Source organism: Sceloporus occidentalis, unplaced genomic scaffold (genome assembly GCF_023333645.1).
Source record: "Sceloporus occidentalis isolate IW3139 unplaced genomic scaffold, rSceOcc1.0.p SCAF_7, whole genome shotgun sequence".
Taxonomy (NCBI): domain Eukaryota; kingdom Metazoa; phylum Chordata; class Lepidosauria; order Squamata; family Phrynosomatidae; genus Sceloporus; species Sceloporus occidentalis.
In genome coordinates this window covers 87,670,011-87,695,857 of record NW_028316987.1, presented here as the reverse complement: position 1 = coordinate 87,695,857, position 25,847 = coordinate 87,670,011, and the positions used below count along the sequence as shown (strand labels likewise).

The following is a 25,847-nucleotide window of genomic DNA, read 5'->3' as shown; positions in this document are numbered from 1 at the left end:
TGAATGATCCTACATTTTCTTTACAGTTCCAACATTCTAGCCTCTGCTCTTTGTTTATCTTACATATTTTCTCTGGTGTGAGGTACCATTTATATTGCATTTTATAGTAGTTCTCCTTTATATCAACACAGAGTGTATATTTTATTCTTTTGTTCCAATTTTTCTCCCAATCATCTAACATTATTGGCCTGCCGATATCTTGTGCCCAAGTTATCATATAGTGTTTTATTGTTTCATTTTCCATTTCCAGATCTAATAGTAGTTTGTATAATTTGGATATTTTATGTTCATCATCATAGATTATTGTCTTTGCCAATTGTGTCTCTTCCATTTCAATTTGTGCTAATTTGGAATCTAATTTATATCTTGCCCCCATTTGCATATAAAGGAACCAATTACATTTCAGGCCTTCTGCTAGTAGTTCTTCCATCGTTTTTAATTTATATTGTCCTACCTCCTTTTTTAGTAAATCTTCATATGATATCCAATCTTCTTTTTTCATTTTTTCTCTCCTAAAAAAAGCTTCGTTAATTGACGTCCATCTAGGAATTTTTTGTATAATGTGGGGCTTATATTTTGTCCAAATTTTAAATAAAGATTTTCTTACCAGATGATTGTTAAAATTTTGATTTACTTTAATTTTGTCATAAATTAAATATCCATGCCACCCGTAGACATTATCGAATCCCTCTAGTTCTAATAATTCATGATTTTTGATTTGTATCCAATCTTTTATCCAATTAAGACAACATGCGTAGTAATATATCCTGAAGTTTGGCAATCCTAGTCCTCCTTTTTCTTTTCTATCTTGCAAGACTTTCAATTTGACTCTTGGCTTTCTGTTGTTCCAAATGAAATTAGATATGTCCTTCTCCCATGTTTTGAAGTGTTTATCATTTATAATTATTGGGATATTCTGAAATAAAAAAAGTAATTTAGGGGTTACATTCATTTGTATAGTCGCAATCCTGCCTAACCAAGACACATTTAAATTATTCCATTGTTTCAAATCTTTTTTTATCTCTTTCCACAGTTGTTCGTAATTATTTTTGAAAAGGTCTGAGTTTTTTCTTGTAATTTGTATTCCCAAATATCTGATTTTCTCTTTTATTTCACATCCCGATATTCTTTGAATTTCTTCTTTATCTTTTTTAGTCATGTTCAATGCCAATATATTTGTTTTATTTTTGTTGATTTTAAAGCCCGCCAATTCGCCAAATTCTCTAATAGTGTTGAATACTAAAGGTATTGTTTCCGAGGGATTCGATAATGTCAAGACTAGGTCATCTGCATATGCCTTTAATTTAAATTCCGAATTTTTAACTTTTACCCCAGTGATTTTTTTGTTTTTCCTAATTTTATTATTCAATATCTCTAACGCTATAATAAAGAGTAGAGGTGAAAGTGGGCAACCCTGCCTGGTTCCTTTTTCAATTTTGATTATTTTAGATTTTTGTCCGTTAATTAAAATTTTTGCATTTTGCTCCTTATATATTGCTTGTACCCAATTTATAAAGTTTTCCCCCAATTTCATTTCTTTTAACACGCTAATCATATATTCCCAATTTAGGTTGTCGAAGGCCTTTTCGGCGTCAAGAAAGACTAAAATTGCTTGCCTGTCCTTTCTTTTTTCATAATACTCAACTATGTCTATAATAGTTCTAATATTGTCTTTTATTTGTCTTTTTGGTAAGAAGCCCGATTGATCCCTATTAATCCAATTACCCAATACTTTTTTTAACCTTTCTGCTAAGATTCCTGTAAAAATTTTGTAGTCCGAATTTAAAAGAGATATTGGCCTGTAATTTCTAACATCCTCTAGATTTTTTTCTTCTTTTGGAATTAAGGTTATATATGATGTTTTCCATGTCTCTGGTATTCCCTTTTGCAAGATTTCGTTCATTACAATTTGGAGTGGTCCTATTAATTTCTCCCCTAATTTCTGATAGTATATAGCCGGCAGTCCGTCTGTTCCAGGTGACTTCCCTTTTTTCATCTTATTAATCATATCCATAATTTCTTTTACCGTTATCTCCCTGTTTAGCCCTTCCCTTTCTTCCTCCTTAATTTGATTTACTGTCTCTTTTTTCAGAAATGCATCCAAATCGTCCTTGTTTATCTCTTTTTTTGAAAATAATTTTTCGTAATATTTTTGAAATGCTTTCTTGATTTGATTTTGTTCTGTATGTATTTTTCCACCCTCCTTAATCTTCCAAATTGTATTTTGTTCCTTTCTTTTTTTTAATTTCCAAGCCAGCCACTTTCCAGGTTTATTTCCAAATTCAAAATATTTCTGTTTTGTAAATCTTATTTTAATTTCCATCTCCTCTACCATAATTACTGAGATTTGTTTTTGAAGTTTGGCTATTTCTCCTATTATTTTTTTATTATTTGGGTCCTTTTTGAGTATTTTTTCTTTTTCCTTTATTTCTTGTAAGACCATATCCATTTTAGCGCCTCTTTTTTTCCTCTTTTCAATGCTTTTTTGAATAAAGAATCCCCTCATGTATGCTTTGGAGGCATCCCACACTGTCCTTGTTTCTACCTCGTTATTTAAATTGAGTTTAAAAAACCATTCTAAATTTTCTTTAGCCTGTTTTAATACCTTTTCATCCTTTAATAAATTTTCGTCTAATCTCCAATTGAAATCTTTGTGGCTTCCTTTCATTTCCAGAGATATAGGGCAGTGGTCTGAAATTAATCTTGGGAGTATATCTACTTTATTAACTCTAGGCGCCAATGCTGATGTAATAAGAAACATATCAATCCTAGACCACGATTTGTGACAGTCCGAATAGAAAGTAAAATCCTTTTGTGTACCCGCTTTTTCCCTCCAGATATCAATTAGTGCCAAATTATCTTTCATGTCAAAAAAAGTCTTGGGTAATTTGCCCTGATTCTTTTTTATTAATTTGTCTGACCTCCTGTCTTGTTGTGGATCTATTACCCCATTCCAATCCCCTAACAGAATCATATTTTCATAGTCCAATTGGTCTATCCTTTTTTTTAAATTTTGAAAGAAATTTTCTCTATTTTCTGTTGGTGCATAAACCCCCACGATTAGAATTTTTCCCTGTTGGCAGTTTATTTCTAACCCTAAATATTGTCCTTTCTGGTCTTTAAATATTTCAGTGGCTTTTATTTTTTCCTTAATATATATCACTACTCCTTTTTTTCTCTTGTCCCCACTTGCTACATATTCTTTTCCTAATTTATTACAAATTAAATATTTTTCTTCTGTTTTTTTTATTTTGGTTTCCTGCAAACATATTATATCACTTTTTAATTTGCCCAGATAATAATATACTTTCCTTCTCTTCTGTGGACTGTTAAGTCCTTTTATGTTCCACGATATTATTTTCATACAACTATCCATCTTCTACCCCGTTTTCTTCTGAGCTTAGAGCCTCTGCTTCCGGTTCTTTCGCTTCTTCTCCTGTCAGTAGATTTGTCTTCGAATTGGTTTTCCCTCCTTTATTATCTTCCTCCTCTTCTTGTTCTTTATCTTTTGCTAGGTCTTCCAAAAATTCTTTTGCTTCCAATAGTGTTATAATTCTGACTCTTTTTTGTCTGTAACGAAACGAAATCCCTTCTGGTACCTCCCATCTATATCGGATTTCATTCTCTCGCAGTGTTTTTGTCAGAAAAGCGTAATCTCTCCGTTTCCTCAAAATTGCACCAGGGACATCTTTCAGTATTTGAAGTTCCACCTCATCAACAACAAGCTTCGCTTCGAAATATCTTTGTAGTATCGTTTCTTTCATTTGGGTCCTCACGAAATAAATAACAATGTCCCTAGGGAGCTGCTTCTGCTTTGCCACCCAAGAGTTCACGCGAAAGACTTTGTCCAGTTCCCTTTCCATCGATTCTTTGTCTTTTCCAATGAATTCTGCTAGAATTTCCGTCATATTTTCAAAGATTTTTTCACCTTCTATTTCTGGCAACCCTCTGATTTTCAAACATCTTTCCCTCATCTTCTGTTCCCATATATTCCTCTCTTCTTGCATCTCTTTCCTTTTTTCTATTTCTTGTTTTAGTTTATCTTCCAATTCCTGATTTTTCTTTTCCATGACTTTCATTTTTGTTTTAACCTGTCTTACATCTGAAACAATTGATTTAATTGCTTGATTAATCTCTCCTATCTCTGTTCTGATTCCTTGTTTTATTTCTGTCTTCATTCTTTCCATGTCCTGTTTCAAGTCTTCCTTGTCCCTCTTCATATCCATTTTCAGATCCTCCTTATCCCTTTTCATGTCCTGTCTTATTAATCTCATTTCCTCCAATAACAATGTGTTTGCATCTTGAATTTTTGGAAGCTCCAGAGATGGCCTTCTTTGTATTTGAAGTTGCTGTTGCTGTTGTTGTAGTTTTAGTTGTTGTTGTCTTGTTCCTGTGGACATCTTCTCTTGTTAGATTTTACTTACTCAGCAAACTCTTTAATTCAGTGGAGGACTTCTACCCTACAGTATCTATCAATTCCCTATCTATTTTTTTTCCCCCCTATTTAAGTCTTTACTTATTTTCTGTACTTGCACCTTCACGCCACCAGGGGTCGCTGCTGAACTTAGTTTCCTTTTTCCTTTGCTTCACTGGTCTCTTCCTTAATCTTTGTTCAGCCTTTTCCTCGCTTTCTCTTCCTGTTAGTGTTTTAAAGGGGAATGGTCTTTACAAGAAAATGGAGTGCAGGAAATAAGATAAGTAAATACAATTTACAGGATACAATTTATATCACACCCGCTTTCAAACCCTTCCCAACTATTCACTCCACCAACTTCTTCAGTCCCTCTTCCCCCTTTTATGCAGGCTTTGTTTAAAGTTTAAACTGTTCTCCGTTTTACTCTCTGCTTTTCCCCTCAAGCCTCTCCCTCTCAGTCTTCTAATTCCTCTCCACGCTCCCCAGCCTTTCTCTCCTCTCCACCCAGCCCTTCCCTCCCTCACAGTTCTCACTGCTCTTCACTCTCTAGATGTCTTTCATGCCGTCCAGCCCACTCCCCTCTTTTCTCTCTCAATCCTCTTTGCTCCCCTCCCTCCAAGACTCCTCTGCTTCTCCCTGCCCAGCCTTCTCCCCACTTCCCACCAAGCTGGCCTCTTTCTTCGTGTCTTCTGCGTTCTCTGTCGTTCTCCAGTCCAGGCTCCTCACTCCTCTCGGGCCTCTCTGTTTTTTGCCTTCTGTCTCTCCTTCGCGTCCTCCAGTCCAGTCCCTCTATCTCCAACCCTGTCTTTCCTCCGCACTCTCCAACTCTCAGGCCTCTCCACTCCACTCCCCGTCTCCTCCTCGCATTCGCCGGTCAGGCACCTTGCTTTCCCCAGGCCTCTCTGCACCTCACGTTCCGTCTCTCCACCACTCGCACCGTCCTTGTCTCCTTGTCCCTCTCCAGTCCCTCCACTCGTCTCTCTCTGCTTCTCTTACTCTTCTCTCCACTCAGGCCTCTCCAGTTCACCTCCACGTTGTTCCCCTTACACTCTCTTCGATTGGTCTGTCAGTCCTCTTAAACTTCTCCTTTCTCCACTTTCACCGTCCCAATCTCAGCCACTGTTCCCTTTTCGGTTCCAGCAGTCCTTCGCTTTTTACAGTCCTCTATTTCCTCAATTCAGATCTCTAATTGTCCTCCACGTCCTCCACGTTTTTGAGCACGTCCTTGTATTCTAATCCTTTGCAGGCTTCAGTAGTTTTCCTTTTTCCTCTTTTTAATCTCTATCTTTCTCAGTCTGCTCTGTCTAAAGCATCCAAAACACTCTTTTCTTTCTGCAAATCCTTATTTCTCTCTATTATAGACAATTCACTGTATGGTATCCTGGTATTTTTAGTCCAGTTCGTGTATTCAAGAAATAAAGATGTATCAAATTGCAAAAATGTCTCAGGCAATTTTTACAGTTGAAAGTAAATGTATCAGCTTCAAGGTTTTCACGATTGCTGTGGATTACCGTTCACTTATAGTTGGCTGCGTCTGTGAGCCCAATGGCGGCATCAGCGTGGTCGCAGTTTGTCCTTCGGTCTCCTCCACTTCTCTTGGCAATTTAGATGTTTATCCTGCCTTTGAAGTGGGAATCTGACCCCTGTAGGACCCGTCCGCGTTTCCCCTCCGCAGGGATGCAAAAATCAGCTGTCTCCTGTGTCTTTTTGACAGCTCTTACCACGCTGTGCGAGCAGCTCTCAGCAGGACGCTAAAAGTTTGCTCTTTTCGGCGCCATCGCCAACCGGAAGAGTCCCTATTGACTATGTTATGTATATCTGCCAGTGCACAGAAGCTTTTGAATATACACTTACAAACAACATTTCAAACATAGGGTCCCAAATGTTACAGGGGATACTCATGGTGACCTTGCTTGTCCCAGGCTAGAAGTCCTTGGTGTGCTCTGTACTTTTCCCGCGATAGCCATTTGCTATTATGGGCCAAACAAAAGGCCTTAATATATAGGCTTTTTAATTTATTGCCATGTCTTCTTTCCATTCCCTTTGAACCCCTTTAACCCACACCTGTTTCTCTCTTGCACTACCATCAATCTTAAAGACTAGTTTACCTGAAAAGCAAGGTCAAGTGGTAAACCTGATCATTATGGATTGAGCCAGTTCAGGCTGCAAAGAGAAGACTTGCAGATGTAGGTGGTTTGCCAATGGGAAACTTCCTAGGAGCACAGTCAGGGATGTGAAGATAAAGGCTTTAAAGAAGCTGGTAAAGCATTCAGATGCAGAACTTTTCTTTCTCCAAGGGTTAAACCAAAACATATTTCAATGTGCCTTGGACTAGCCAGTGGCATTTCTGACCCCAGGAAGGTGCATACTCGTGTCTGCACCCAAGACCAAATTCTGGCAAAATACATATGTATGTATGTGCATATTTTAGAAGGAAATGCATATTTCGTTACGGGAGGGGTTAATATAAACAAATCAGAGCAAATGTTTGGATTTCTTAAATCACAGATTGAGGTATTAACAGAGCAGAACAAAATTATGAATGTAAACCTGGCTGAGACCAGACGCAGAGCTGAAATTGTCCAATAATTTATCTATTCATTCCCAAGTGTAATGTAGCATTAAATGGCTCCCACGGTTTTAAGAATGTAGTTACTTCTAGTGGCATCACGAGGATTGGCATCAACCAGTGCGGTAACTCATGATGTCACCACCCCACTGACCTCCTCCATATAACAACTAATGTTACTCATAAATCATAATTCCTATATATCACAGAATGTAATGGCAATAGTTGTGACATAGTTGTGACAGTTGTGACAGGGGGTGGGTTGAGGGTTCAGACTGTATATTTTAATCTTGTAAGCCGCCCGATTGCATTTTGTAGAGAGGTGGGATATAAATAAATTTTATTAGTATTATTATTATTTATTATAACTAGCAAAATTAAAATTATGCCTTTTAGAGTGGGCCCTTCGAATACGCAGGGGATCTGTTCCAGACCCACCCCCCACCCCGTGTAAGGGAAAATTGCGTGCCTCAGGCATGTGTGCCATTTTGTTCCCCTGGACTTACTGTCCATGTGAGCTCAAGTCTGCGTACAGCAAGGCCGCATATGGAGTGGGTGGACTGTACTTACAATATCATATGCACAGCCTAAATGTATTTGCATTTAATTTTTTTCATGAGGTAAAAATGAAAATTTGGTAAGGTGGGATGTTTTCTGAGAAATTTTTTTAAAAAAATTAATTTAAAAAATTAAATGTAACTTTTTAAAAAACCTGAGGCCTCTCTTTTCTCCTCTCCCTGATCTTTCTCCTACATACAACATCTCTTCCACAGAGCTCTAGTATTTTAGAGGGATGCATGTCAACCTCACAGCCTGTTTTTGCCAAATGCCAGAAGTTTGGGGATCAGTGGTGTCACCCCACCTTAGAGTGTTACCTGGTGCAGTGTGTACTTCCCACACCCTCCCAATGTTGCCTCTGGTTGCGTCTATTGTTTTAGTATAATTCAAATTAATTTTGATAGAAGCTTCAGCATCAGTTCATATATCCAACACAGGGAGAGATGGGTTATAAATAAATACTATTATTATTATTATTATTATTATTATTAAGTGTGTGTTGCTACAAAACACACACAAACATACACACATGCCCCTATCATGCATATTATAGCTGTGACACCTTTTATTGGCCGTATTTCCCTCTGGAAACCATATCATAGCTTTGCAGTCTGAGAGCTTTCCAGCCATTTGAGTGGAACCTTAAGGTTCAAGCAGCTGCATTACCCAGAAGAACACCTTTTATTATTCTTATTTTGCAGAGGGGAGACCTATTAATGTCCATGTTTTCAGCAGCAGATGTTCACATTAGGAGCTTATTATAAGAGCCAAAAACAGGGACTCTAGGCACCTGTGTCCATCTTCTTATTTGCAGTTTTATTTGGTTCCCGAGGAAAGTCATGCTGCACTACACTGTCATCTAGTGGACTCTCCTGTTATTGTAATTTCCAATATTCGGACAAGGTGATGCTTTTCAGTGACATTATTGTATATTTTTGAATTACATGAAATGTATCTTTTAGGGCAAATAAGAAAACAGGCCTGTGCATTCCAAAGGCTTGCAAACATCTGTTTTGGCTGCTATGAAAGCTGACCCTGATGATATTCTTTTGACTGAAGGCTTAATAAAACACTGTTGTCTTAATATTCTCATGGTGGTATTATGAAAATTGTTGTGTGCCTTCAAATAGTATCCAAATTACGGTGACCCTAAGGCAAATATATCATGGGGTTTTCTTGGCAAGATTTTCCAGAAGGGATCCTTCTGGAGTGCAGCATTTTGTTTTTACCACAAAATGTGCAAGTCTAACCAATGGTTCCATAACTAGACTAGATTACTCTAACTTCCCACTGTTCATTCGTCATGCTAATTTTCCGGTGTGATAGATGCCATCAGCTGTCAGTAGTTCCCTGCTGCATTTTACGTAGGGCAAACATCAGAAATAAAAATATCAGGTGGGCAGTGCGGGAGTTTTATAAGAAAGGATAGAAGTTGTGCCAAATTTTTAAATCCCCCTCCTGTAGAAAAACACAGGCTCCTGTAGTTTGCAGGTTACAATGCCTGCTTCCCCTTTCTTTAGAAACCTTGAATGCACTGTGACCTGATCAGTAAAAGCAAGAACAGCCACAAAGTCCCAGATGAGGAATGGAAGTGGATTTTGTTTCAGTTCATTTTTGATAAGAATCCACCAAAATTCACAACACTTATAAAATGTGACCTGTACTCAATGTAGGGCTACTCTGACTTTCAAGGACCTGAAGCTGGCATGGCTAAATAAATCCAAAAGACATTGCTTAACTTGCTAATAATTGTACAACTTAGAGAGTAATACATTGTGTCAAAGACATTTTTGTCAATTCTCAATCTTGGCATTATGCCACTGAGTGGTATTTTCTGAGCCACCATTTCAGACAGTTCCTTGATTATCGGTTCTGGCAAGCTAGAAAATTCCTTGTGTATTTTCTTCTTTTCTCATTTTTCTCTGTGAGCTTTTTTCCTTGTACCTTGTACCTTTTTCCTTGTACCTCCCACAAAATGTCTCTTCTGTCTGTTTTTCTCATTTGCAAGTGTTGAAATAAGCAAGTCATGCAACTTTCTTTTTTTAACAAGGGCTTTTCCTTCTGTCAGATAACCTTTTCGTGTTTTAGAAATGTGTGTGATCTCTCACCTCTCAGCATTTACATGAATTTCTTCCTGTTGGGTCCTCTGTTTACCCTCTTTGTGGTCATTACATGCCAAGATCTCATACAACTATAAGAACATAAGAATGGTCAAGGCTTCCTTCGGCCATCTCACAATGATGCCTCCATCCCTCTTACAAGGTCATACTGGAGTAAGCTAAAGGGACATATAAGTGCTACATTCTGTTGAGAAAGTGGCCCACCAGTTGTCTATGGGAAAGCCATCAGAAGGCAATACACACAACAGCATATCTTTACCTCTGTTTGTGTTCCCCATCAACTGATATATGCTATTTCTACTTCAGGAGAAAACATTTTAATCATTCATTCATTCATTCATTCATTTATAGGAATCCCAAAATGGGATTCAAGGAAGCTTACAATAATTTTAAAAAGAACAGGACAAAAAACTGGTAAGCATGTATTCACAGTAGAAGAGTAAAAGGAAACTAAGTCTCCTATTCTGTGTAATGGTCCAAAAACTTTATTATCTTAAAAAGCCCAATGTGTTTCAGCCTTGTCATCAGTTGGCCTTCTTCAGGGGCTATTATAAAATAAATACAAGTACATTTATAATAGTTGTAGTATTGGGACAACAGATAAACCACATAAACCATATATGATAGTATGGATAATAGATGCAATTTGATTTTTAATAAATTGTGTTTTTACAAGTGGTTTATGTGTTGTCCCAATACCACTTTTAAAGATAGTAAAGTTTTTCGACAATCACACAACACATGGGACTTTGCTTCCTTTTAATAATTTAAAAAGATAAAACTAAAACATCAATTGCAAAAGTTTAAAAATAATACTAATATTAAAACATAAGTTTAAACCATTTATTTATTTATTTATTTATTTATTTATTTATTTAAAAAATAAAGCATTAAAATCGTGGAGAAGAAATTGGAGAAGATGCAGCTACATAAGTAGTAGGTGTTGTTAGGTCTGACTCTCTGTCAGTCCCATCTGCTTTTAAAACTGTCTGGATTTTTGTTTGTCATTGAATCATTTGGCAGCAGATCATGTGTGTAGGCACCATGTGAACAAGTATTTCCTGCTTATTGTTCCTGGATCTCCCACTATTCTGCTTTAGTGAATTAATTCCTGTTTAAGTTCCATAGTTCAGTTCCTATGCAGGCACAGCATGTGCAAGAAAGGAGTGGTGATCTGTATATAATTAAAATCTTCTTCCTCAGGACTGCGAGATTTTGTAGTGCTAAAAGTGTGTCCTCTGGCTTGTTTTGGCATATTGGCACAAGACTTGGCTTGTGTGGCAGAGAGGTCTCCATGCAGTTCCTTCTTCTCTTTGTAGCTCTGGTGTGTTAGCAGCATGTTAGCTAAATTTGCACTTGATGTGCTTCAGGTTTCCAGTTCAAGACTCAAAACCTAACAATAATATGAATAATAATAATATGATTTATTTGTATACCGCTTTTCCTACGATCAAAGCGGTTTACAGCATACATATGCATATACAAAACAAAGCAAGTAACAAAAAAAACAAAAAAAACCTCTGCTTCTCTCCCCTCAAGATGGAGGTCGGGGGGAGGGCTCTTCAACTTGGCAGGCAGAGGCCTGTTGTTTCTTGCCTGCTTCTCTCCCCTCAAGATGGAGGACTATTAAGACCATTTAATAGTCAATAATGAATACTTGGGTATCTTATGTCTCAGATGGGGACATTTCTTAGTTGTGTGTATTTCATTTATTAGATGTATGTTTCACAGTTCCTGCAAGGCAGTGATGGCTAAACTCTGGCCCTCCAGGTGTTTTGGACTTCATCTCCCAGAAGCCCCAACCACCTTGGCCAATAGTCTGGGATTCTGGGAGCTGAAGTCCCAAACACCTGAAGGGCCAGAGTTTAGACATCACTGCTGCAAGGAGTGTAGAGTGGTGTCCATGGTCTTCCTCACCAACACCACTTGCTTTATCTTTACGTCCACTCTCTGAGGAAGATGAAATGGAGAGATTCATGCACAACCAAGAAACTATGCACAACCAATGTTTCCTTCAGCCATATCTCCCTATCTCCCTTTTACAATCAGAAGGATGTCACCTGCCTTAGATTTTGAGGAAAATGTAATTCAGGCTGTTTCAAAGGAAGGTGGCTAAATAAAAGAAATGTCCTCTCCAAAAGAAATGCCAGTTTTATTTGCTGATCTAGATGGATGGAGGCACATTAGAAATACCATACTTTAGCTAGAAATATATCTCATACTTGGGAGATCTGTGTCCATTGTGCCTGCTCACTTTACTATCAAGGTGCTAGGCACTGATGGACAAAGTCAAGACTTCTACTTCTTCTCATTTCTTAATGGTCTTTATTCTGAAATTGGGGCTGGACAGCACTTTGACTCCAGCTGGGGAGAGAATCATGCAGCCTTCCAGATGTTGTAATAACCACTTCCCAGCATTCCTCATGTTTGACTGTGCTGACTAGGGCTGCTGGGATTTGCTGTCTAAAATCTGGAGGGCCACACAATTCTTATATGAAACAGAGAATGTCTTTGGGTAGATGACTTGTCCCTGTAAAGCAGGGCACATGGCTAGATTAGCACCAATTCACCATTTTGGGCACCTTTGACCAACTAATGCACCTATCAGCCAGCATGGCATAGTGGTTTGAGCATAGGACTTGTTCTCTGGAGACCAGGCTTTAGATCCCAGCTTGACCATGTAATCCCACTGAGTGACCTTGGGCAAATCACCCTTTCTCAGGCTCAGAGGATGGCAGTGGCAAACCACCTCTAAAGAAGCTTGCCCAGAAAATCCCATGATAGGATTGCCATAAGTTGGAAACTACCTGAAGGCACAGAACAATGAATACCTACCAGGTAGAAATGACTGGCCTGCCATAGTTAGAATAGCTCAGGAAATGTGTTCTTATTTTCTCATTTCCTGCTTATTAATCTCTGTCGTTAAATTGAAGAGGGAGAGCAAATAAATCCCTGACAGACCTTTGTCCGTAGACACCTGTCACCAGAAGTCAGTAATGTGTTGTGACTGAATTATCTGAGAAGTTCATATTTTTTGCATAGTGACAGTAGTCATACCCAAAATATCCTGGCAGAATGGCATGCAAATTAATTGAACAATTCCTTCCTGATTAGTTAAAGAGAGAAAATGATAAATCCTTTTGAACATAAGAGGTGAACATGTTGGAAACATTTGCCTGAATTCAATAATGCAATGGCATTTGAAGACCACATCCCAAATTCTTGTTTACCTGCCATTGTTCTTCAAATGAGACCACAAGGGAAAGCTCAGAGAAAGAAGGGAGATAAGTTTTTGTCAGCTAAATTGGACCCTTGGAAAAGATGCTGTGCTTAATAAAATGTCAGAAGCAAGAATGGAGACAGAAGAGTCAACAAGTACCACACAGGATGGAGAGTACTTATTGATTTGTGAAACAGTTGAGATCCAGGGTTGTTATTTTAAGACTCTTAAGGTGATTTTTAAAAAAAGACCTACTCATTTAATCAACACACACTCTGTGTCCTTCATCTTCACCTCTTTGTTGGCAGATGAAATGGAAGACAGGACCTCATTTTCACTGCTCCTAATCTTTTAGGAGAGGACATTTTGTCAGTTGAAGCCTTTCTTTCCATTTTTGATGGGTAAGGGGCACTTGCCAAAGTTTCATCTTGTGCTTTGCAAGGAAAAAATATTTGTGTGTGTGCACACACACATATGTGGGCAAGAGCACAATCTTGCTCTGTATCTGGCCTAGGTCCACCCTAGATCACTGTTTAAGAATGGAGTTGTTAAGGTTCTCTATGAGAATATAATCCATTTAATGAGCAGTGCATAAAAGCAAACTTTTATTCTGTACAGAGGTGTAGACTCTTGTGTTGAGTTCAACATTGGAATCACCTCTCAAAACTATTAAGATGGAAATAGGGATGAATGAATTTGTAGTTGCATTTTTTAAAGCACAAATTTCTTCCATCCCATATATACAGTGGCACATGGATGTTCATTTTAAAAACTGACCCAAAAATCATACAAAATTTTGCACAAATTTTGTGTGTGTAAACTCATTCTCCCCCTGCCCACAGTCTATAGCTTCTTGGATTCTGTAGCATAGAGTAATGGCAGTCAAAGTACTTTCAAACTACTTTATTTGTGCAGTATAGAAACACCCCAAATTTCAAATCCTGGTATGCCATCCAATGGAGCAGTGGCAGATAAAATAGAGAAATACCCTGAATGCCTTTCTACTGCAGCAGCTCCTTGACATTCATGAACCCAATGTTGAAAAGAAAAGAAAAAAAGAAAAAAATGGAAATGTTGGAAGGAGGAAGCAGAAAGCAGTACAGAGGATTTCACTTTAGTAACTCAGGCAGAGAATAGACTTTTTCCATGAGCTTTCACACTTATGCCATTATCAACATGGTCAAATAAGGTTTTCAGGTTTTTATAGTCGTTATAAAAATGGTATTTCCCTGCTCTAGTTCATCAGAGACAAAAATGTTGTATACATCATAGAAAATACTACCTCTTCACCTACTATCCCTCAGCTCTTTCTCCAGCCAGGATTTCCAGCTTATACAACCAACCAGATGTGCAGATTGTGACCAGTAAACCATTGCTACCTGCAGCCATGTCACCACTGTAAAAACCAGGACTTCATGAATTCCACAGCAATATTAAATTTCCTCTTTCATTGGTGGCTGTTTGCAAAGACACTGTAGACTTTGGAAGTCAACTAGAAATGCTTTGTAGACTTGCATCATCTACAAACTTCAGAATCATAGAATCACAGAGTAGGAAGGGACCTCAAGGGCCATCAACCCCCTGCCATGAAGGAATACACAATCAAAGCACCCCCAACAGATGGCCATCCAGCCTTTGTTTAAAAACTTCCAAAGAAGGAGACTAAACCACACACAGAGGGAGTTATGTTCCACTACTGAACATCTCTTACTGTCAGGAAGTTCCTCCTAATGTTGAGGTGGACTCTCTTTTTCTGTAGTGTGCATCCATTGCTCCTGGTCATATTCTCTGGAGCAGCAGAAAACAAGCTCACTCCATCCTCAGTATGACATCCCTTCAAGAATTTAAACAGGACTATCACAAGTTGACCAGGAGCAGATCAATAGCTAATGTTATTATTTCCATCATTAAAAATAGATTACAGGAAGTCACAAAAAGCAAAGAAAAAATTTACTGGCTTTTTAATTGTGGCAGAACTATGGCAAGAACAAAGGCATATTGTTGGGGGAAGAGTGTTTGTTCAACCATCTTGTGTTTTCCCTTATCAGTTATCGAAGGAGGTTTGTGCTACAGGTTCTTGCTGTAACAGAATCTTGCGTTTCTGAAAGATGATGCAGTGAATGGAACTGACAAGGCCTGTCTATTACATGATCTGGATGATTGCTTATAATTGGGACTGTGGCTGTTTCATGCTGTGTTCCTTCTCCAAAGTCTTAGTTACATGTCTAAACATGGCACAGCCTGTTTATTTAGAAAGATGATGGGACTGTCTGGGCCGTTTTCATTGTAACATTTCTGTCAAATGGGAAACAACTTTGCTTAAAAGATTTTTTTATTTACCTGAGAAATGATACCTGCCTGCTTTAAAAACCTGTTGAGGGTGGAAGCATGGGCTGTCCTTTCCCTGCTTTACTTTCTTTCTGTACACAGTGCCCTAACCTAACCAAGATGACAGGCTGTAACACTAAAACCAGATGCAAAGTGACATGTCATGAACATAAGCCATATGCTTTTAAAAAGCAGGTGGACCAACCGTGGAATGTCTTTCATGATGGTGTTTAGGTGCTTTAGAGACAGTTTTAATGTAAATTAATGGGGGTGTTTCTCTTTACTTACACTTTACTAAAGCTTTACTTTTACTAACCAAATCTTAGAAATCAGAAAGCCTGACTAGGAATAACCAGCTATATTTTGTCAATTCATGCATAGTCAATGACTTGGATGAAAGAACAGGGGGCATGCGTATCAAATTTGCAGATGATACCAAGTTAGGAGGAGTAGCTAATGCCCGAGAAGAGAGGATAAAAATTCAAAATGACCATAATAGATTAGAAAGCTGGTCCAAAGCTAACAAAATGAATTTCATCACGAAGAAATGTAAAGTACTGCACTCAGGGTGGAAAAATGAAATGCATAGATATAGAATGGGGGATACCTGGGTTAACAAAACTACATGTGAAAGGGATCTGGGAGTCCTAGTAGACCACAAACATGAGTCAACAGTGGGTTGCAGCAGCTAAAAAGGCCAATGCGATTGTAGGCTGCATCTATAGAAGTACAGTGTCTAGATCAGTGGTTCTCAACCTTCCTAATGCTGTGACCCTTTAATACTGTTCCTTATCTTGTGGTGACCCCCAGCCATACAATTATTTTCATTGCTACATGCAAATATGTGTTTTCCAATGGTCTTAGGCGACCCCTATGAAAGGGTTGTTCGACCCCCAAAGGGGTCCCGACCCACAGGTTGGGAACCACTGGTCTAGATCAAGGGATTAATAGTGCCAGTCTATTCTGCTTAGGTCAGGCATCATCTGGAACATTGTAAAGGATATTGAGAAGCTAGATCATGTCCAAAAGAGGGCAACTAAAATGGTGAAGGGTCTGAAAACCATGCCCTATGAGGAGCGACTTAGGGAGCTGGGTGATGGAGCCTGGAGAAGATAAGGTTAAGAGGTGATATGATAGCTCTGTTTAAATATTTGAAGGGATGTCGTATTGAGGATGGAGCAAGATTGTTTTCTGCTGCTTCAGAGAATAGGATCTGGAACAATGAATGCTAGCTACAGGAAAAGCGATTCCACTCCAATATTAGGAGGAACTTCCTGACAGCAAGAGCTGTTTGACAGTGGAACACATTCCCTCAGAGACTGGTGGAGTCTCCCTCCTTGGAGGTCTTTAAACAGAGGCTTGATGGCCATCTGTCGGGGATGCTTTGTTTGTGAATTCCTGCATGGCAGGGGGTTGGACTGGATGGCCCTTGTTGTCTCTTCCAACTCTATGATTCTAGCCTCCAACATTTTGCAGAGGAAAACTGCAACATGTGTGGCCAAGCACCATCAGTGTGTGGTCAAGATAGGAAAAGTTATTAATGATGAAGAACAGACAAGCTAGGTGAGGGTACAAAAGTTTGCATTTTCTTGTCCTGCGAAGGGCAAAATTCTGACCTCTCCCCTCTGTTGAGTTATTTGAGTACAATCTAACTTTACATGTTGAACTGAATTTAAAGCCTTTAAAGTAAGGTAAGGGCAAAGTGGGAAAGTGGGAGGAGGAAAGAGAAGTTAGAACATTTCGGAAGGAACTGAAAAACGAGGCAAGGGGGGATTAATCGGGACTGTCCATGCCAAATCAGGACAATGGGAAGGCATGCTTATAAGATCTATCTAGTTAGTTTCAGCAGTGGGTCTAACCTCCAGAAGGCTGCTGTTCTGACATAACAAGCCCATTACTGGCTCTTCCCATTGCAGTGTTTTCCCCACAGTGTTTTTACTATGGTTGTGAAAGGTATTCTCTAATTTGAACAAAGATTGTATGCCATTCTTAGAAAACCGCATTTTTAAAAACCCTCCCACTTTCCCCCAGTATTTCTGGCGGTATGAGCTACTGTTCCAATGAAAGAGAGAATGAGGTAGGATGAGGGTGCTTTCAGCTGCATTACCTTTCAAGGGTGTGATTCTGTTATCCACCCTTTCTTTTCCTTTTTGTTTGGGGACAAGGAAATAGTTTAAAGGAGAGCTGCTTTAAGAAATGGAGCAATGGAGGAGGGTATTTTCAGTCTACCTACTCTTGTGCCTGAGGTTAAATATGGGGTCATAAAAAACTTTATTTGTATGTCTATACGTTAGTCTGGGGGAGGAGAGCTGCTCCACTTCTGGTAAACAATTATACTCACCACCTGTTCTACAGCCATTGTATCTGCAGTAAGTGCATGGATTAAGCATGTGAGAGTCAGCTGCTATGCAGTGAGCCATCATAGTGCATTACTTATTATCCATTCAACTGAGCTTTCTTATTGAGAAATTTGGCTAAATGTGCAAGAAAAGAGTGGTGGCATATAGCTTTGTGTCCACATCCTCCAAACTGAAATTTTAGACTCTCGGATACTATTGATTCTGCAAAGTTTCTGCTGCCTATAGAATGAGTCTTGATGGAATTTTAACATCCTGGCTGGTCTTATTTGCAAGCCCATTGCACCAGCATGATTTACATATTTGGAACAGATTGTTGTTGCTGTTGTTGTGTGCCTTCAAGGCATTTCTAGTTTATGGTAACCCTATCATGGGGTTTTCTTGGCAAGTTTATTCAATGGTTTGCCATTGCCATCCTCTGAAGCTGAGAGAGTGTGACTTGCCCAGGGTCACCCAGGGATTCCATGGCCAAGTGGGGATTTGAAACTTGTTCTCCAGAGTCATAATCCAAGACTCCAACTACTACATCAGACTGGGAGATACTACATCTGAAAAATGATTTTGTGCTTTCAGGCAATTAGGAATGTTTGCTTGGTTTTTTAAGAGTTCAAACGTGACAAAATGCTTGTTAATGTAGTAAGGGGAAGACATGCTCCAGGGCTTAGAGAGACATGGTTTGGTTCTTCTGAGAATGTGGAGAGCCACATTACTGAGGTTGTAGATTCTCCAAGGGTTACACCAGACAGTTCCTGTGGGGTGAATGTATTTTAAGGATTGCTCAGTTCCTGCTTTTGATATAGATTATTGATTGCACTATCTAATTTCTGTTCCCACATGTGATTTCCTACACTCACTGGTGACACTTCTTATAGTCAAAAATGTAGTTAATGTTTGGCAAGAGTGGACAGAAAAAAAAATCTTTGGAAAAGGAGCTGTGTCAGATCAGTATTCAGGAGACAGCACAAATAATATTCCACTCTCCAGTTAATTTGCATATCAGATACAAAGGAAACTGAAGAGATGCCAAAGTTCTTTGCCTTGTAAATTAGTCTCTCTCAGTAATAGAGAAAACATGATCAGTTGATGCTTTAATGGACTCATAAGGCCTTTTTCCTGCACAACTCCACCACCCGTCCCCAGTCTTCATTGTGAATATTGAGAATAAGTGCTAATAATGTTAAAAGGAGTTCAGTATCAGAAAATAATGAAATCTAAATTAAAAGTAACAGATAGAGAATGTGAGCCATTTTTGTAAAGGAACTCATAGGGTTGTTGTGATAATAAAATGAGGTGCAAATCTATCTGAGCTGCTCCCTGAAAAGGAGAGAATGCAAATTATAACATTGGGGAAGGTGTTGTTGTTGTTGTTGTGTGCCTTCAAGTCATTTCTGACTTATGATGATCTTAAGGTGACCCTATCATGGGGTTTTCTTAGCATGTTTTGTTCAGAGGGAGTTTACCATTTCCATCCTCTGAGGCATTAGAGAATAGTTCATGATAAACAACCATGTCTTCATAAGTGCAATTTGGCAAGGGTCACTTTCACTTATAAAGGGATGCTTGTGTACTCCTCTGTGTTTCTCTTATTGTTAAACAGATTGATTGTATAAAGACAACTAGAGATGGGAGCAATATTTAGAATTGCACAACGGTTGAAAAACATGTTTCTCGGGTGTTGGAAAATTCTGCAGAGAAGACTCCTGGACAGATTAGAAGCTTTCTAGTTCAACACAAAAGTCACATATGGCTATTTTTCACAGAAAACAGCAGGAAGCAACATTTTCTGTATAGCGTTTTTGGCCATTTTCCCAGATGTTTTCCAGTGTCCTTCCTACCCCTATTGCCAAGGTACACAGAAATGTACAGTTTTCAAATATCTACTTGCAGTAAGAAGAAAATTGCTAAAATTACTCATCACTTCCTTTAAGAAGGAAATTAGTAAAGAATTACATGCATATATGCAATAGCAGGAGGAGCTGGATTGGCATAGTGGTTTGAGTGCTGCACTACAACTCTGGAGACCAGGGTTCAATTCCCTGCTTGGCCATAAAACCTACAGGGCAAGTCACAGCACCAAGATACCAGGTGGATCCTTGGTATCTGCCTGGGTTTGGTTCCAGGACCCCCATAGATGCTAAATGCTCAAGTGCCATTATATATAATAGTGTAAATATTTTCATGCTGTGGGTGGTTGAATCTGTGGATGCTGAATGTGTTGACATGGAAGGCAAGCTTTCCTGTAACCCTATACCTTATTTCCTGGGAAGAAGTCCCATTGAATTAATTTGGGGCTTGCTTTTGACTGAACATGGAGAGTACAGGCTGGACTCCTATGTATGCCAGCCCCATTGGATACAGTGAGAGCTACATCTGAATAAATTTGCCTAGAGATGACCTTGATATTTATGAAGAAATTCTAGGAATTTAAAATGGATGGATGTCAGGTGAGTCTGTTGCAGCCATTATGAACTACTGCATTTATCTGCACAAAAATGCATCTCAGGTTTTTACTGAAACTTGAATTATAAAGTGGAATCAAATGATGACACAAAATTCACATCATCAGCCAGAATCCAAAGAGGTATGCAACTTGTTGCATTGTTCTTTAAAAAATCATGGTCCCACTCTTTCTCAACACAAACTGTATTGTATTCTCTTCAAAGGGAAGACAATAAAGACAAATATTTGCAATTCTAGATTTATGCAAACAGCCTAAAGTTACTCCTATAGTATAATTTAGTAGGAAATGTTCTGTGACTACTTAACATTTTTTTCAAAAATTTATTTACAGGGAGCCTCAGAATCTGTATCCTCCTGAAGTTAGCAACACAAAGCTTCAATATGCTGGATGGGGACCCAAAGGCCAACAGCTGGTAAGAAAACTCTATGTTTAAAGGGACCATTGGTTACCAACACAATTACAAATGTGAATAGCATTTTACATTGTCTTCTCCAGTTCCTGATATGTTAACACACAGAAAAGGGGATGTGAGTGCATGTGTTTGTGGAGTGGTGGAGTGAGCTATCTACAGCTTTGTGAGACCTGTTTGGTTTGTTATTAGAAGATAATAATTCTGAGCTCGAGACATTATTTTGAGTACCAGAATTGAACAGTGGATACTGTCCATCCACACAGTATTCTATGTCTTACTGCTCCAAGCTTTATTCTTTTCAGTAGTATTGTTTAGGCAGGGTATGGGTCATGTTGCTTTTCTGATCATTTAACAATATGCGAATAAGAAATCCTTGTAGATCTATTGTAACTCATGCAGAGATCTCCCAGTAGATTGTTGTTGTTATTGTTGTTGTTATTTTATTTCCTTATATCCCACTTTTCTCCCAACATACAGACCTAAGCTGGCTAACAGCAAATGTAAAACAGTACAATTTAAAAACAATGCAAAAACATTAAAATTATAAATGTAAAGTTTAATAAACAATTAAATGATTTAAGCAGTTAAAATAATTGCACATTAAAAATATTAAACTGTATTAAAAACTATATACAAACCTTGATCATGTTGGAGGGGAGTGTTGCTAAGTTACTGCTGCTAAGATACCTGTGGGTTTCCCCCCCCCCCAAAAAAAAAGGTATGATATTTTAGGGGATATTTTCCCCCAAAGGGAAAATGTGGAAGCAGATTCTCTGATGCCCAGCTGGTAAGGGTCCTGAAGTGAAAAATGGGGGTTAGTGGGGGAAATGAAGGTCCTGTGAACCCCTTTTTGGAATGTTAGGTCAAGCAGCGCCATCACCAACTTCAGCTAGTAAGAATACGAGAAGAACCATCCATAATCAGAGGGGTTGTCCACACTTCAGAAATAATCCAGTTTGATAGCCCTGGCTCCATTCTATGCAATTCTGGAAATTGTAGTTTTGTGAGACATTTATCCTACTCCGACAGAGAGCTCTGGTGCCACAATGAACTACAAATCCCAGAATTCCACAGCTCTAAGCCATGGCAATGGAAGTGGTGTCAAACTGGATTATTTTTCCTCTGCAGATGCAGCCAGAACAAAGTCCAGGTCTGACCAAATTACCTTTCCAATATAGAGTGAATAAAGAACTGGACACAGGAAGCCCAGAAGTAGGACAAGAGTGCATACTGCATCTTCCCTCTTACATTCTCCAGCAGCTGATATACAGAGGAGTGGAACCTCTGTTTCTGGAAGTGAGAGCTCACCATCCTGATTAGTAGTAATTGGGTACATCCACGCTGTAGAAATAGCATTGTGTGACACCACCTTAAGTGTGGTCCATCCTATGGAAACCTGGAATTTGAAGCTTTACAAGGTCTTTAGCCTTCTCTGCCAAAGCATTCTGGTTCCTCACAAAACTACAAATCCCAGGATCTTCTAGGATGGAGCCATGGCATTTAAGGTGGCATCAAACTACATTAAAGAAGTTTATTTATTTATTAAATTTATATCCTGCCTTTCTTCCCAAGATGGGATCCCTTGTCATTTCTCCTCTATGACTTGACATTCCAAAGTCTACTGCCTATGAAAATGAAGGTTCGGCAATTATAGTAATTATATAGTGATAAGGGGCTTTAAAAATCACAATAAGTACATTAACATGAAGAGCTTCAAAACAATTCTTCTTCTTGCAAACAAAACAAGTAATTCCATGGCTTCTCTTTCGTGATGGTAGTGTGGGGTTTCAATGTCTCTTTCTTATGTGGGAGGTTAGGAGGCCAGACAGGGACTAGAAAATATTGTTGTGTAGACTGACAATTTGAGGGTGCTCTGTGATGCTGGCAGTACAATATATTGAGTTTGTCATGGGCCCTGTTTCTTTGCCATTTGCGTTTGCCATGATAATTTGCTAAGACAGTGCTGCATCATGCAATTCTATATGCAATAAAGTACTTGTACCATGACCAGAAACAGCCTCCAGGAGCACACTGAGGAAATGGACGAGGAAATACAATCTGGTGATTTTGTTAGTTTTCAGCCGTGTTTATTTTTGCTTTCTGAAAAAGACATGAGTCACTTAACAGCTTTACAGCTGCATGAATGATCAATATGCATTCATCTGCCTGGCTTGGCAGGATGGAAAATTGTATACCAGGTAACCTCATCTTGTCCCCTGTCACCTCCACCCACAATTCAGATGGAGACAATTGGCTAGACTGCATCTTGTAACAGGCACTCCCATTATGTAGCATTGTACTTGCTTTGGGGAATGCCCCAGCTTGAGGCAAACAACACTGTAGGAAAGCAGACACTACCAACAGATTTGCTGTATTTATACTTTTCATTTTGTACAGGTCACTTCAGGTTAACTTTCCTATGTGCGCCAGCATACAGAGCTGGAAAAATTCCCTTTTTGGGATGACAAACCAGCATGAAACTATCGAGTGTGATCACTAAGCCTGACCAGTACTCCAAATGAATGGTGCCCTCTAGAGCATAGCTCTAGGGGATTTAGAGAGTTGTCATGTGAAAAAGGAAATGTTGTCAGCTATGCGCCTGTATTTTCTGAAGTGTTCGCTTACCAGTATTCTACTTTCTGCTGATTCTTTCCACTGTGCATATCAGCCATGGAAGCTGTGTTGCACAAACAAGGCCAGGTTCTAGGGGGTACCATTCACATGGAGCAATGGCCTGGCTGAGTGATCATACCCAATTGTTCCTTGTGACACCCTGAAGATTAGGGGGCATGGTGACTGGTAAGGATGTGTATCCACTCTTTCTGAAGTTTGCAACGATGAGCTCCTGATGGAGCTTCCTGCTACTATTTCAAAAGTCCCTGGAAAATATTTGAATTCCTCTTATGTGCTTGTACTAAAGTGGATTTGATTACAGTTGTCTCACCATATTTGCAGCTTTGACTTTTGTAGATTTGGTTATTTACAGTTTTGATTAGTATGTTCTCTATAGGAATTTCTAGGTCCTCCAGAGCAACTCTGCCAGAAGTTGACCATGAAGATGTACTGGAGAACCTAGATGTTCCTAGAGAAAACATTTCTCTAGGCATGTGTCGGTTCTCCAACATGATTCTATGATTGATGTATAACATTCACATTCATGAGGGTCCTTCACCCCTAACCCCAATGAATATGGAGGGACCACTGTGTTAGTTTGCAGGGATGGAGAGATATAGATGGGCAAAAGCCATGACAGGAAGCCACTTAACATCCCCATACACACACTTCAGTCTTATTAGTTTTAAATTGACTGATAGCTGGCATGGTAAAGTGTTTTCAGTGCTGGACTGTGACTCTGGAGACTAAGGTTTGCATTCTGCCTAAATGACAATTGACATTTCTCACAATTTCCTCTTTTATCTGCCCCGTGGATGTAAAATTTTTAGTAGTGCTACTGATGCTCATCATCATCATCATCATCATCATCATCTTAGTTATTTATATCCCACCTTTCTTCCAAGCCCTGGTACTCTTTTTGTGCTCTCTTAAGGCCAAATCAGTGCTATGGCATGTGGTTGCTGCGGCACCTGGCACGAAAAGTGTCCTGCCATCCCTTCAGCCCAATCTGTATAGCCCCTTAGTTGTTCCCATGGCTGCTGGAATTTGGCAAGTGAAAGAAGGCTCTACAAAAGTACAAACCAGCAGCACCTCTGCCTGCAAACCAAGTTAATCCAACCAAACAAAGGAAGGGTCCCCTAATTTATAGGAAATCTGTTTCCTGGGGCAAAATCAAAGAATAGATGTGTCCTAATGGTCCAAATTTGAGTTGATTCAGGTATATGGAGCTATCCTATTGTCCCCATAGCCAGGCTCTTCCTCACCTCCTCTGTCATGTCCGGAACATAAATCCTTGTGGCAACTCCTAAGCTAGCTGACATGACCTGCTCGCTGATACATAATGGCGTCTACATTAGGATCATAGAGGCTGAATGATAACATCTCTGATATCAAAGAGGAGGAGTTGGTTTAGGTATGGTGAGGGCTAACACCTTTTCCATGTTCATTGTATCTTATTTAGATTGTAAGCCTGAAGGCAGGGAATTATCTAAATAATTCTAACATGCTCTGGGAGCCTTTGTGATCGAAGAGCAGAATATAAATACAATATATAAATAAATAGGAACATTGACATGCATATGGTGTGTCAATCAGTGGTTAAAAACTCTGGAGAAATAAGTGCTAATTGCTATTTGACACAACTGCTAATTGCATTTTGCTGACTTGAGCTCAAGGCTATGGATCTCACTTTGCTTTCAGGAAGTTGCTCCAAACAAGGAGGAAGAATATCTTCAGAGCTGGAACGGTGGTTCTTAGGTTGCTGGGTTTTTTTACTTCAGCTGGCTTTTTGATGTGTGCATAAATATAAACCTGGCAGGTGTGTTTGTTTTCTAGCAGGGCTTCACAGAGGCTGCACCATTAATTTTTCATGGTGTTATTCTCGTATACCTTTTATCGTCTGCAGTGACGTCTGAGTCAATATTAAGCTATAACCTGGCATGTGTAATTCGGTTGGTTTAAGGGACTTGTTGGAGAAAGCAGGAAACCGTGGCAGTATCATATCATGAACAGCTGTATCCATCTTGCTTGAAGGAACCATGAAGGGATGAGCCATAAAAATAACAGACAGGAAAGGTGAAATACACAGGGCAAGGAGTCTCATAATGGCCATCTGCCATTTAGAGAAGACATAAAGAACTGATAACCCTGATTCATTCATTCCCAACGTAATTTACAGTGGACCCTTGTTATACACTGTTGTTTGGTTCCAAGATCCCCTGTGGATGCTCAAGTCCCATTAAATATAATGACATAGAAAAATGGTGTCCCTTATAAAAAAAATGGAAAATCAAGGTTGGATATTTGAAATTTATGCTTTTTTTGAACATTTTCAAACTGTGGATGCTTGAATCCGAGTATAAGAAACCCGTGTATAAGAAAGGCCGACTGTATTTGTAACATAATAAGGATATTTATGATTGGTTGATTTATGTCGAATTCATTTATATCCAGCCTTTTTCCCAATAATGAGACTCAAATTAATAAATAAAAGCTGCTGAAATGTCCAGCAGGACTAACAGGGACATTCTTCCTGTCAAGTTCCCTGTTTAGGTCATCCACCAAAGTGACCAAAGTTGTCTCTGTCTCACAGTCAGACTTTAAATCAGACTGGAATAATGTGCCTCATACTCTGGAACTGAGAAGCCACCATATGTTCTAGTACCTTGCCTCAAAATGTACAATAGGATCCAGGAAAGGTCTTTTTCACAAGGGGTCTTCCACAACCTCTTTCAGGCATGTTGGGACCCTATCTTGTGAAGAGTTATTATTCACTTCCCTTATCCACTCAGCAA

At 39.1% G+C, this 25,847-nt stretch overlaps 1 protein-coding gene across 5 annotated transcripts in view; it reads left to right on the top strand.

Annotated features, from left to right (window-relative positions):
- Positions 1 to 25,847, top strand: part of DPP6 (dipeptidyl peptidase like 6) — a 622,884-nt gene that overhangs the window by 477,784 nt on the left and 119,253 nt on the right. For all 5 annotated transcript variants that reach the window (XM_089533588.1, XM_089533589.1, XM_089533587.1 and 2 more), the window contains exon 7: positions 20,358 to 20,439. In XM_089533588.1, the coding sequence (XP_089389714.1) occupies positions 20,358 to 20,439 (82 nt within the window). The remainder of the gene's footprint in view (positions 1 to 20,357; positions 20,440 to 25,847) is intronic.